General features: G+C 59.1%; 1 protein-coding gene across 1 annotated transcript in view; it reads left to right on the plus strand.

Moving 5' to 3' along the window:
- The first annotated feature begins 13869 nt into the window (after positions 1-13869).
- Positions 13870-14578, plus strand: part of mfsd2ab (MFSD2 lysolipid transporter A, lysophospholipid b) — a 95565-nt gene continuing 94856 nt past the window's right edge. Inside the window, exon 1 of the mRNA XM_072500934.1 lies at positions 13870-14205. Within this exon, the coding sequence (XP_072357035.1) occupies positions 14113-14205 (93 nt within the window). The 5' untranslated portion in view covers positions 13870-14112. The remainder of the gene's footprint in view (positions 14206-14578) is intronic.

Raw genomic sequence — 14578 nt, forward strand, 5'->3', positions numbered from 1 at the left:
ATTTCTAAGAACATCCTCATTTTCCAATTTGCTTCGTCAATTCGGATTTGGTTCGTCACTTTGAGTTAGAATCATTAAAACCTCCTTTTTTTCTCCTTCCCTTTCAAAGTACCTTTTAAGCATATTCACATGACACACTCGGTGAGTCTTCCTTCTATCTGGTGTTTTTACCACATAATTCACCTCACTTAATTTCCTTTCAATCTGATACGGTCCACAAAACCTAGTTTTAAAGGCTCCCCTACCACTGGTAACAACACTAAAACTTTATCTCCACTGGCAAAACTATGAACTTTGCATTTCTTGTCCACTACCCGTTTCATCACATTTTGTGCAACTTTTAAATGTTGTCTCGCCAATTCACCTGCTTTATTTAATCGTTACCTAAAATTTGACACGTAATCCAATAATGTAATTTCCGATTTCTCACCCACCAATTTTTCCTTAATCAATTTAAGTGATCCTCTTACCTCATGACCAAAAATTGGTTCAAAAGGACTAAATTTGGTTGACTCATTAGGTGCATCCCTAATTGCAAACAGTTCAAATGGAATTCCTTTTTTCCCAATCCACTGGATAATCTTGACAATAAGCCCTCAACATTGTCTTTAATGTCTGATGCCATGGGCGGGATTCTCCGACCCCCCGCCGGGTCGGAGAATCGCCGGGGGCTGGCGTGAATCCCGCCCCCGCCGGTTGCCGAATTCTCCGGCACCGGAGATTCGGCAGGGGCGGGAATTGCCCCGCACTGGTTGGGCCCGGATGGGCCGAAGTCCCGCTGCTGGAATGCCTGTCCCGCCGGCGAGGATTAAACCACCTCTCTTACCGGCGGGACAAGGCGGCGCGGGCGGGCTCCGGGTTCCTGGGGGGGGGCGCGGGGCGATCTGGCCCCGGGGGTTGCCGCCACGGTAGCCTGGCCCGCGATTGGGGCATTCTTTTCCTTCCGCCTTCGCCACGGTCTTCACCATGGCGGAGGTGGAAGAGACACCCTCCACTGCGCATGCACAGGGATGCCGTGAGCGGCCGCTGACGCTCCCGCGCATGTGCCGCCCGGCAATGTCATTTCCGCGCCAGCTGGCGGGGCACCATAGACCATTCCCGCCAGCTGGCGGGGCGGAAATCAGTCCGCCGTGGGCCTAGCCCCTCAAGGTTAGGGCTCGGCCGCTCAAGATGCGGAGGATTCCGCACCTTTGGGGCGGCACGATGCCGGACTGATTGGCACCGTTTTTGGTGCCGGCCGGCGGACATCGCGCCGATTACGGAGAATTTTGCCCCATCTTTCCAACGCTCCCTGTGATTCTGGATGGTATGCAGTTGATTTAAATTGTTTTACTCCTAAGCTATCCATAACTTCTTTGAATAACCTCGAGGTAAAATTTGATCCTTGATCTGATTGAATTTCTGTGGGTAGTCCATATCTAGTAAAGAATTTAAGTAACTCCTCCACAATCTTTTTGGCTGCAATATTATGTACTGGAATGGCCTCTGGATACCTAGTAGACACATCCATTATAGTCAAAAGATATTGGGCGGAATTCTCCCTCCCCCCACGCCGGGTGGGAGAATCGCCGGGGCGCCGCACGAGTCCCGCCGTTTGCAACGGGCGAGCGGCGATTCTCCGGCCCGAATGGGCCGAGCGGCCTGCCCAACACGACAGGTTCCTGCTGACGCCGTCCACACCTGGTCGCTGCCGGCGGGAACAGCGCGGGAACGCTGGGGGGGGGGGGGTGGCCTGTGGGGGGGGGGGGAGGTTCCTGCACCGGGGGGGGGCCTCAAAAAGGGTCTGGCCCACAATCGCTGCCCACCGATCGGCGGACCGGCCTCTCTGAAGGAGGATCTCCTTTCCTCCGCCGCCCCGCAAGATCCATCCGACATCTTCTTGCAGGGCGGCCGCAGGGACGGCGGGAGAATAGGGGGCTGGGAGCGGCCTCCGACGCCAGAGTGAAACACACCGGTTTTCATTCCAGTGTTGGGACTTAGTCTCCCGATGGGAGAATTGCACCCATTGATTCCCACTTTTTGGTTAAGGAAGCGGTCCTACGCAATCAATTAGGACCCTTGTAAAAGGTTCCTCAAATGCTGGAATGGGTATTAAGGGCGGTGGTTTTATCACTGCTTGAGGTTTCCCTATCACTTGACATGTGTGACATGATCGACAAAATTTAACTACATCTTTATGTAGTCCAGGCCAATAAAAATGTTTCTGGATTTTAGCTTGAGTTTTCCTTATTCCCAAATGACCTCCCACTGGTACCTCACGTGCAAATCGCAACACCTCCTTTCTATACCCAATCGGCAATACTACTTGATGAACTTCTGCCCACTTTTCATCCGCCTGCATATGTAAAGGTCTCCATTTCCTCATCAAGACATTACTTTTACGGTAATAACACTCTGGTATACACGCAGATTCCTCTTCCGTGTATGCTTTCTGATACATCCGTTTTATTTCTTCATCTTTTTGTTGTAACTCCGCCAATTTCCTTGAACTAAAAATATCCGCCTCATCCTCCACCTGTTCTTGACTTTTCCAACCATCTGATCAAAAATCGTTTCTGATAATTGAACTTCAACTTCATCTTCACTCTTTGATTTCTGCTCTTGTCTTAACCTGTGACTTTGCGACCTTGCTACTACACAATCCGGAAAAGTCCCAGGATATTCGTCCTTCAACACTTCAGTTGTCTGATTTTGCACTGGCTTCTCAACCACAGTAGGCATCACTCCCACCTGCGATCCAGCTATATCATTACCCAAGATAAACTGTGGGCGCAATTCTCCCATCGGGGGTCTAAGTGCCAACGCCGGATGAAAACCGAAGTGTTTCACTCCGGCGTCGAAGCCCGTTCCCAGACCCCTATTCTCACGTCCCTGGGGGGCTAGGAGCGGCGTCATGTCATTTACGCGTGTCGGGCCTTGGCGCGGCATAAAAGTGTAAATGACGCGGCCAGTGCCGCATAAATGACGTCACCCGCGCATGCGCGAGTTGGCCGGCGCCAACCCGCACATACGCAGTTGCGGTCCTCCCCGAGGCCGCCCCGCAAGAAGATGTCGGATGGATATTGTGGGGCAGCGGAGGAAAGGAGGTCCTCCTTCAGAGAGGCCGGCCCGCCAATTGGTGGGCACCAATCGCGGGCCAGACCCCATTTGAAGCCCCCCCCCCCCCCCCCGTGCGGGAACCCCCACCCCCCATAGGCCACACCCCCAGCGTTTCCATGCTGTTTCCGCCAGCAGCGACCAGGTGTGTACGGCGCCGGCGGGAACTCGTCGTATTGGGCAGGCACGCGCGTCGCCCCAGTGATTCTCCCACCCGGCGTGGGGGGGGGGGGGGGGGGGGGAGGAGAATTCCGCCCTGTATTCCTGGACAAGATAGTTTCTCTATTACTCCTACTACCACTTCACCACTCTTCACTGGACTTACAAACTTTACCTTATATAATTGAACACTACTCCTCTCACCCTGAATTCCACATATTACCACCTTTTCCGGCAACATTCTTCCCAGACTTCATGGGCGAAATTCTCCGTTATCGGTGGACAGTCCGCCGATCGGCGCAAAAAACGGCGCAAATCCGACTTGCATCACGTCGGAAAAATGGGTCGATAGTCTCCGGCCCGAAATGGGCTAGCAGCGACGTAACGGGATCCGCGCTGCGCAGTTTTTCACGCCATGCAGCGTCATATGCGCCGCACGGCATGACGGCTCATAAGGTCGCGCTGCTCCCCACCGCCCGACCGGAACACCCGACCGCAACACCCGACTGGATGGCTGGCCGCCGCTCAGCCCCGAGGTTCGAGTCACGGGATGTGGAGGCGCTCCTGGACGCGGTGGAGCAGAGGAGGGACGCCCTGTATCCCGGGCACGGCCGCAGAGTTGCCCCACGCCACAGCCGGCGTCTGTGGAGGGAAGTGGCAGAGGCTGTCACCGCTGTGGCCCTGACACCACGGGCAGGCGCCCAGTGCCACAAGAAGGTGAACGACCTCGTCAGAGCAGGCAGGGTGAGCCTTCCCATATCCCCCCTCCCCCATATCCCCCATATCCCCCCCTCCCCCATATCCCCCCTCCCCCATATCACTCCTCCCCCATATCCCCCCTCCCCCATATCCCCCCTCCCCATATCCCCCTCCCCCATATCCCCCCTCCCCCATATCCCCCCTCCCCCATATCCCCCCTCCCCCATATCCCCCCTCCCCCCTCTCCCCATCCCCAAATCCCCCCTCCCCCATATCCCCCCTCCCCCATATCCCCCATATCCCCCTCCCCCTTATTCCCCCTCCCCCATATCCCCCCTCCCCCATATCCCCCCCTCCCCATATCCCCCATATCCCCCCTCCCCCATATCCCCCCTCCCCCATATCCCCCCTCCCCATATCCCCCCTCCCCCATATCCTCCATATCCCCCCTCCCCCATATCCCCCATATCCCCCCTCCCCCATATCCCCCATATCCCCCCTCCCCCATATCCCCCATATCCCCCCTCCCCATATCCCCCATATCCCCCCTCCCCATATCCCCCCTCCCCCATATCCCCCCTTCCCCATATCCCCCATATCCCCCCTCCCCCATATCCTCAAGTGAATCCAGCCCTAACCATAACCTCTGCAATGCAAGCGCAACCGATGGCGTGCATTCATATACCTGCCTAACAGTGTTGCCTTTTACCCCTGCCACCCCCCCACACCCCACAGGATAAGCGCGCACACAACAATAGGGAGCATGTGAGGACTGGAGGAGGCCCCGCTGATGAGAGGCCACTGACCGAACACCAGGAAAGGGCCCTGGAACTGGCTGGCGGACCTGAGGACCGGGAGGTTGCTGATGCAGAGGTCGGGGGCATACTAGCAAGTGAGCCACCGACAGCCCGTCCCCATATCCCCCTCCCCTATATCCCCCTCCCCCATATCACCTGATCACTGCCTGATGTCTAACCATGCATGCTTCATTGTGTATCGCAGGACCAAACGTCCAGGCACCCATCCCCGCAGATGCACACCGCCCGCAGGATGCCCCTCGGAGGCCACGGGAGACAGAGAGACCCGGACCTTCCAGCATGCGACGCCCGCAGGATGCCCCTCGGAGGCCACGGGAGACGGAGAGACCCGCACCCTCCAGCATGCGACGCCCGCAGGATGCCCCTCGGAGGCCACGGGAGACGGAGAGACCCGCACCCTCCAGCATGCAACGCCCGCAGGATGCCCCTCGGAGGCCACGGGAGACGGAGAGACCCGCACCCTCCAGCATGCGACGCCCGGAGGATGCCCCTCGGAGGCCACGGGAGACGGAGAGACCCGCACCCTCCAGCATGCGACGCCCGCAGGATGCCCCTCGGAGACCACAGGAGACGGAGAGACCCGCACCCTCCAGCATGCGACGCCCGCAGGATGCCTCTCGCACACCACGGGAGACGGAGAGACCTGGAGTAACATGGAGACGACACCCCCGTCACGTGCGGGAGCGACCACCCAGCGACGAGGGGGGGCAGCCACAGGCCCCGTCACATCCGACCCAGGACACCACTACCCAGGACACCACTACCCGGGACACCACTACCCGGGACAGCAGTACCCGGGACAGCACTGCCCGGGACAGCACTGCCCAGGACACCCCTACCCGGGACACCACTACCCGGGACACCACTACCCAGGACACCACTACCCGGGACACCACTACCCGGGACACCACTACCCGGGACAGCAGTACCCGGGACAGCACTGCCCGGGGCAGCACTGCCCAGGACACCCCTACCCGGGACACCACTACCCGGGACACCACTACCCAGGACACCACTACCCGGGACACCACTACCCGGGACAGCACTGCCCAGGACACCCCTACCCGGGACAGCACTACCCAGGAAGACGAAATACCGGACAGTGACTCAGAGTGGATGGGTGGAGACGAACCCCCACCCCAAAGTGCCATGGACTCAGAGTGGGACGAAGAGCACGACACAATGCCACTGCTGTCACCAACACCCTCCACCATCGCAGAAACACTCACCACGGTTGGGCACTTTAGTGATGAGGCGTCTGGTACACTCACTGGTGCGCACAACACAGCAGTCCCGGTACAGCAGGTGGAGGTAGGAGCAGCAGAGGGGCCGGGCGGTCGGAGGGCAGCCCAGCCCAAGCGAACATCTGCCGCCCAGATGGATCCCGGGTTCCTGGAGTTACCACACCCACACATAGATGCGATGCAACCACCGACCCGGAGACGAGCGAAGAGGGTGACGGGCGGCTTGCGGCGGCTGCAGTCGCAGGTGGAGGAGTCCACCCGCGTCCAGGAGCTGGGAGTGGTGCCGGTCATGCGTGTCACCCAGGCCGACACCGCACGGGTGGCGTCCGCGGTGGAGGCAATGGGGAACGGTTTGCGAGGCCTGGGGCTTTCCGTGCAGGCGGCGTCTGTGGCCCAGGAAATGGCTGCCAGAAAATGCCAGCGCCAGATGGTAGAGGCGCTCAACGCCATAGCCCAGTCTCAGCAGGCCATGGCCCAGTCTCTGCAGGCCATGGCCCAGTCTCGGCGCCAGTGGCCATGTGCGAGCCGGCGTTGCACTGTCACAGACAGGGTTTGCCAACCCCCTGGGCTCCATGGCTGCAAACCTGCAGACCCCTGTCGATACCAGCACGGGCCTCCAGGACTGGCAGCACTAGATGTCGGGGGGGGCGTCGGATGGCCAGTCCGTTCGCATCCCCCACCCATGTAGAGGCCTGGGGGCCATCGGGCACCCCGAGGGAGGAGGAGGTGGTGCGATCCGTCCCTGCTCCCTCTGTAGGGGAGGTTCCGGTACACCGCGACACCTCGGACTCCCCCCCTTCCGTCCCAGGTGCATCGGGTGGGCAACGGGCAGGACAGGCTGGCAGCTCGCCATCCTAGTCGCCCGGGCCGCAGCCTGGCCCATCTAGGCCAGGACGCCCCAGGAAACGGCCGCCAAAGGGATCCAGTGTCAGAGGGCAGGAATCACAAGAGTCCACCTCCAGTTCTACTGTACCGTCTGGGGAACCACGTAGACGTAGTCAAAGGGCCCGTAAGGCCAAACAATTAGACACTGAGTAAGTTGGCACGGTTACAGGACACAGATGAGTTTTAGGGGCTAGGGCACGTGCATGAACTCCTTTGGTTATTAAAGTCAATGTTACACCTACAGAAGCTGCCTTTGTGCTCTGTCCAAAGTGTGCGGGGGTGACATGTACTTTGAGCGCAAGTGTGTGTGTGAGGGGTGGTCTTACCTCAGCCCCAGGTGAGTCTGCCCCCTTCCCCCGGGCCGCCATCAACATCCCCCGGGCAGAGGACGGGACCGTGCGCTGCAGTGTCACTCCCGCATGCAGGGATGGTCCGGGTGGATGGTGGTACTGTGGCCATGGGTCAGACATAGTCCAACGATGTAGAGCCAGGAGCTCACCGCAGGGCGGGTTGTCATCATCCTCCATGGCTTGCGATAGACACGCATCCACCAGCAACGGTGTGAGCCCGGCCCGTTTTGCCGCAGGTGGATCGACAATGGGGGGGGGGTGGGGTGCATGCGGGTGGGGTGGGTGGGGTTGGGGGAGGGGGGTGAGGGTGCTGGGTGGGTGGATGGGTTGGGGGAGTGGGTGGTCGGCTGTTGCCATGGTGTGCGGTCTGTGGCCATACTACCCGATTCCCACGTCCATCTAGTCAGTGAAGCGGGCGGCTATCAGTCTGTCCCGTGCCCGCTGGGCCAGCCGGTAACGGTGGACAGCCACCCGCCTGTGTCTACCCCGTCTGCCCTGACCATTACCCCCATCCCCCTCATCTGGGGAGGACTGCGCCTCTTCCTGCTGCTCCTCCACTCCGCCCTCCTCTGCCTGCGGCACATCGCCCCTCTGCTGGGCTATGTTGTGCAGGACGCAGCACACCACAATGATGCGGCCGACCCTATCTGACCGATACTGGAGGGCGCCCCCAGAGAGGTCCAGGCACCTGAAACGCATCTTCAGCACGCCAAAGCACCTCTCTATCACTCCCCTTGTCGCTGCATGGGCATCAGTGTAGCGGTTCTCCGCCTCATTGCGTTACCTCCGTATAGGCGTCATCAGCCACGATCGCAATGGGTAGCCCCTGTCGCCCAGCAACCAGCCCCTCAGCCGGGGATGGCGTCCCTCGTACATGCCGGGGATGGATGACCGCGACAACACGAATGAGTCGTGTACACTGCCTGGGTGACGGGCGCAGACGTGCAGGATCATCATGCGGTGGTCGCAGACCACCTGTACGTTCATCGAATAGGTCCCCTTCCTATTGGTGAACACGGCCCTGTTATCTGCAGGTGGCCGCACGGCGACGTGCATCCCATCGATCGCGCCCTGGACCATGGGGAACCCGGCCACGGCAGAGAAGCCCACGGCCCGGGCATCTTGGCTAGCCCGGTCCACGGGGAAGCGGATGTAGCGGTGCGCCATGGCATATAGGGCATCTGTCACTGCCCGGATGCACCGGTGCACCGATGCACCGATGTCTGCGATATGCCGGACAGGTCCCCACTCGGTGCCTGGAATGACCCCGTTGCATAAAAGTTCAGGGCCACCGTAACCTTGACGGACATGGGGAGAGGGTGTCCCCCGCCAGTGCCACGCGGTGACAGGTGTGCCAGCAGGTGGCAGATGTGTGCCACGGTTTCCCGGCTCATCCGGAGTCTCCTCCTGCATTCCCGGTCCGTGAGGTCCTGGTTTGACTGCCGGGGCCGGTACACACGGGGCGCCCTCGGGTGCCTCCGTTGCCGTGGGGCCGCGACGTCCTCCTCCCCCTCCTCGTCCTGTCGGTCAGGTGTCCCTCCAGCCTGGGCGGCTGCCGCCTGCCCCTCTGCGGCAGCCTGCGCCGCCTCTCTGGCACTCTCCTCCTCCTCCTCCTCATCCAGGGCAACATAGACATGAGCGGCTGCCGCCACGGCGGCCAACATCGCTGGATGATCTGAAAACATGACTGCCTGGTGGGGGGAGGGGAACGACGACATGTCATCATTGCCCATATCCCCTCCTCCCCACAGCCAGGTGGCATGGACCGCATGGGTCCAACTGTTGGAGGCTGGCACCTGGCCAGGTGGACCAACTCACTTGCCCTCGCATCCCCCCTCCCCGGCACGGACACCCCCTCCCCAACCTCCACCCCGGCACGGACCCCCCCCAACCTCCACCCCGGCACGGACCCCCCCATCCTCCTCCCCGGCACGGACTCCCCCCCCAACCTCCACACCGGCACGGACCCCCCCCCAACCTCCACCCCGGCAAGGACCCCCCATCCCCCTCCCCGGCACGGACCCCCCCCCCAACCCCCACCCCGGCACGGACCCCCCCCATCCCCCTCCCCGGCACGGACCCCCCCCCCCAACCTCCACACCGGCACGGACCCCCCCCAACCTCCACCCCGGCACGGACCCCCCATCCCCCTCCCCGGCACGGATCCCCCCCCAACCTCCACACCGGCATGGACCCCCCCATCCCCCTCCCCGGCACAGACCCCCCCCCCAACCTCCACCCCGGCACGGACCCCCCCATCCCCCTCCCCGGCACGGACCCCCCCCCCAACCTCCACACCGGCATGGACCCCCCCCCCAACCTCCACCCCGGCACGGACCCCCCCCATCCCCCTCCCCGGCACGGACCCCGCCCCCAACCTCCACCCCGGCACGGACCCCCCCATCCCCCCCCCCCAACCTCCACACCGGCACGGACCCCCCCCATCCCCCTCCCCGGCACGGACCCCCCCCCAACCTCCACACCGGCACGGACACCCCCCCAACCTCCACACCGGCACGGACCCCCCCATCCCCCTCCCCGGCACGGACCCCACCCCAACCTCCACCCCGGCACGGACCCCCCCATCCCCCTCCCCGGCACGGACCCCCTCCCAGCACTCCCCCGGAGCCCAGCCTACTCTAACCACCCCACCCCCCCCCCCCGCCGCACACACACGCACACACAACCCGAGACACACCTCTCCTCACGCATTCAGACTGCGGCCACGCCTTCGCCTGCCATGAGCCAACCCCCCAGGCCGTCACTCACCTCCACGCTGGTCGGTGTGAGCCTGGAGCACCGGGTCACGCCGATGAAAAGGAGGTTTAATTTACGTCGACGTGAACGGTCATCACGTCGACGGGACTTCGGCCCATCCGGAAGGAAGAATATCGGCAGGCCGAAAATCGGCTGCCTTGCGCAGACCCGTGCCATTCTCCGACGGCAGCGGCGACATTAACGCCCCGCCGACTTTTCTCCCTTCGGAGACTTCGGCGTGGGCGGGGGCGGGATTCACGGCGGCCAACGGCCATTCTCCGACCCTCTGGGGGGTCGGAGAATGACGCCCCATAACTCCTCAGGCGTCATTCTCCGACCCCCCAGAGGGTCGGAGAATGGCCGTTGGCCGCCATGAATCCCGCCCCCGCTGGTTGCCGAAGTTGCCGCTGCCGTCAGAGAATGGCACGGGTCTGCGCAAGGCAGCCGATTTTCGGCCTGCTGATATTCTTCCTTCTGGATGGGCCGAAGTCCCGTCGACGTGATGACCGTTCACGTCGACGTAAATTAAACCTCCTTTTCATCGGCGTGACCTTGTGCTCCAGGCTCACGCCGACCAGCGTGGAGGTGAGTGACGGCCTGGGGGGTTGGCTCTGGGCAGGAGATGGCGTGGCCGCAGTCTGAATGTGTGAGGAGAGGTGTGTCTCAGGCGGGGGGGGGGGGGGGGGTTAGAGTAGGCTGGGCTCCGGGGGAGTGCCGGGAGGGGGTCCGTGCCGGGGAAGGGGATGGGGATGGGGTCCATTCCAGATTTTATTTTAATTTAATTGAATTTAAATTCCACCAGCTGTCATAAGGATTTGAATCTCTGTCCCCAGAGCAATAGCCTAGGCTTTTGGATGACTAGTCCAGCAACATTGCCACTGCACCACTTCCTGCATGGCAGACACTTGTGCTGCTCTCACTACTCATCCGCTTGCACTTCTTGCTGAGGTGAGACAAGGGGCCGGATTCTCCATTCGGTAGAATAGGTGCTCCCGCTGGAGTAGAATCACTCCTGGTTCCCACTGGTGCTTGGAGCAGTTCCCAAGGAACGATTCACTTCCCTTCTGCATGAAACGTTATGCATGGAGGGGAGCTCATGGGATTATTTTGGGCAGCGCAATACCGAGGTCCAGCGGCTGGCCTCCCCGTCCACCCCACAATAAAATTCCTGCCCCCCTCCCACTGACAAGCAGGGGGTCCTTCCCCAACTACCACAGGAATTATAGGTCATCACCCCCCGCCAACCCCCACAGTACGCACCTATAAGGGGGTGTTTCCTGCTGTGAAGTAGAGGACATTAAAGCACTGAGCTGCCTTTGATCTGGTGAGAGAGTGTCGATCATAGCAAGAATGTTTATAAACATTGTGGTTAGCATCAAAGCAGGGTAACGCTCAAGTGTGAAGGGAAAGACCAATGAACAATCTGCCAGGCAGCTGTCTCTGGAGTAATAAAACTGTCAATCACTGGCTAATGAAATGTATTGCTGTGTGAAATTGAATGGAAGATTTGCATTTCAAAGGCTGTCAAGGGATTTCAAGCCCTTTGAAGTATACTGTGCTCTCTAGGAAGCTTCTGACACTTGTGACAGCTGTTGCTTTGAACACTTCTATTTGAGGCAGCAGATGTTAGGGAAGGGTAAGTGAAAATGCAGTGATTTTTTTTAACCTACTGCCTGGACTGCTATTCAGGTTTCAGGCAGGGGGCTTTGTTGGGGGACTGATGAGGCAGTCTCTGTTGGGGGTCTCTGTTGGAGTCTGATGTGGGGTCTCTTTTGGGGGTCTGATGGGGAGTTTCTGTTGGGAGTCTAGGAGGGGCTGAATGTGTGTTGTGGTGGAGGGGCCCCTACGATGCTCATTGGGGGGCACCTACATTACACATTTAGCCCCCTGATCCACCGCACAGATCACCGCGCCAGGGCTATGCTTGGAAATACCTGCACCAATCCATGCCCACATGAATCCCAGCTGGGAGGCCTGGAGGGCCAGGAAAATCAGGCTCCCAGCCCGTTATTCGGATGTAAATTGGTGCAAATGACCCATTTGCATCCTCCTGCCGGCTCAGGGTGTGGAGCTCGCTGCTGCCACTGACAGGGGACGTCCGACCCCTTTGTTCACCCGTGTTCATTTCTCCGCCGGATCAGGTACCCCGTCGAATCCAGCCCAAGTTATCTCACTCTGCCTCACACATTGCACACAATTTTAATTCACTCAACTTCTGAATTATTTTGCAGTTCTCCTGGATAGGGTTACCTATCCTCCAGGATTGGCCTGGAGGCTCCAGAAATTGAAGATCAATCTCCATGACACTGCTGTGTACAACACTGGAGAAAATTCTTAGGGACATTGGGGGCAATTCTCCAGAATGGAGCCCAAATGTTCGCGCCGTCATGAACGCTGTCGCGTTTCACGATGGCGCGAAACGGGCCTGGGTACGACCGATTCTGTCTCCCACAGGGGGCCAGCATGGTGCTGGAGTGGTTCACGCCGCTCCAGCCTCCCTTCCCGGCGCCAAATGGGCACCACGCCAACCCGCGCATGTGCAGTTGGGCCGCGCCAAGCTGCGCATGCGCGGGGGACTTCTTCAGCGCGCCGGCCCCGACTCAACGTGGCGTCGGTGTTCAGGGGCCGGCCGCGCAACAAAGTAGGCCGGGGGAGGGAGAGGCCGGCCCGCCGATCGGTCGGCCCCGATCGCGGGCCAGACCCCATCGGAGGCCCCCCCGGTGAAGGATCGTTTTTCCCCGCCCCACAGGCCGCCCCCCGACCCTTCTTGCAGAGTTCCTGCCGGCAGCGACCAGGGGTGAACGGCGCCGGTGGGAATCTGTTGTATCCGCGCGGCCCATCCGGGCCGGAGAATCGGTGGCCCTGCCGATTCCAGCAGCCCACGGCCAGCGCCGCGTCAAACCCGCCGGCGCAAATGGCGCCAATTCTCTGCACATCGGAGAATCGCGTGCCGGCGCGGGGCGCCGTGGCACGGTTGCGGCGATTCTCCGGCCCGGCACGGGGCTTGGAAAATCGCCCCCATTAAAACAGATAATTTTAGTAACATTTCTCTTTACCAGATATAAAGATATTGAAAGAAAAAGACTGTTTGGCTGACAAGCATCTTGGGTAATGCGTTTTTTTTTGCTTTCCAATAGGTGCAGGAAGGCTGTGCGTTACAGCGATGGATGTGTTGGCCAACTAGTGACTGGAGTGTGGGGGAAAGTCATGTGATGAAATCTCAAGGAATACATTTAATCAAAGCTGACAACCTTACCCTAGAAAGTCTCAGTCAAATTTGGGGATCCAGTTTGCAAATCACTGGGCAACGCTTTACCAAACTTCCAAAATGCAAAACCAGGCAGATATAAGTCTGCAAATGTAAGGCTACATTGTTTTCCTATATTTTGTCATGTGAGCGTTGCAGGTAATGCCTGCATTTGTTGCTCAGAGTCAACCAAATTGCTGAGGGTCTGGAGCTGTGTAGGACAAACCGGGTATGGGGGGCAGGTTTCCTTCCCTAAAGGGCATTTGTCAACCAGGTGGGTTTTGAACAACAATCGATGGTAGCTTCAGAGTCACCATCATTGATGATTCGCCTACAATTCCAGCTTGTGTTAAGGGAATTCAAATTCCACCGGTTACCATGGTGGGATTTGAGGCAATCTGTCCAGGCATTAGACTGGGTTGCTAGATTACCAGCCCAGTGATAATACCAGTATGCCACTGTCAGTCTACCGGGGGCGAGGGGGAGAGGGGGTGGGGGCTAGAGGGTTAAATTGTCTTTTGAGTTGTGGCCTGTAGGTGTCTCAGAGACCACAGCTTGGACAGCTAGGATGGGGAAAGTACTAATTAAACGTTCTGGAGTCTGAGCCTGATGTGTTTCTGACGGACAGACCAGATGAGCAATTTTCCAATGTTGTATTTAGTAATGGAAGGAAGTTTTGCGTGCCCCTGCATCATGACTCAAAAGTCATACCCACCCCCGAATTGAGGGAAAGGGTCACACCCTTTTGTTGCTTACGTGGTAGCAGAGCGATGGGCGGGAAATGAAAAAAAAGACAGCTCCTCCATTCACTAAGTATACGATGACGAGTTGTAGCTAAACACACACTCGCATGGAGCATGGCTAAGGGAGAAGGCGGAGAGACCTACAGCACTGCGGCCAGTTTCCTACAACCCAAGGCGATAACGCCGGAGGAGAAGAGACTGAAACAGGTAAAATCAAGAGGGGGGCGGCTGCAACCCCCACCCCAGTAAAAACAACTTAGTAAAATGCTCCCCCCCAAAAAAAAAAGAAAGTTAGAATAAGTGACAAGGTACTGTCCTTTGGAGCGACATCCTCTCAATGAAAAGTTAATTATTTTAGTGAGGGGATTTTGTTTTTTGTTGTTGGGTGTATTTTTGAAAGAGGCAGGATTGTCATTTGAAAGTGGCTGGGTTCGGCCCCCACGCTGTCCAAATTGCTTTCTCCTTTAAAGCACCAGTCAGTCCTGCAGTGCAGAATCCAAGTTAGACTGAACACTGGTGTTTTAGCTGGCCAGGTCGGTTTGAGGAAACACACAGAGACTCCATTGCTTCAAAGAGTAAA

Source organism: Scyliorhinus torazame, chromosome 1 (genome assembly GCF_047496885.1).
Source record: "Scyliorhinus torazame isolate Kashiwa2021f chromosome 1, sScyTor2.1, whole genome shotgun sequence".
NCBI classification, from domain to species: domain Eukaryota; kingdom Metazoa; phylum Chordata; class Chondrichthyes; order Carcharhiniformes; family Scyliorhinidae; genus Scyliorhinus; species Scyliorhinus torazame.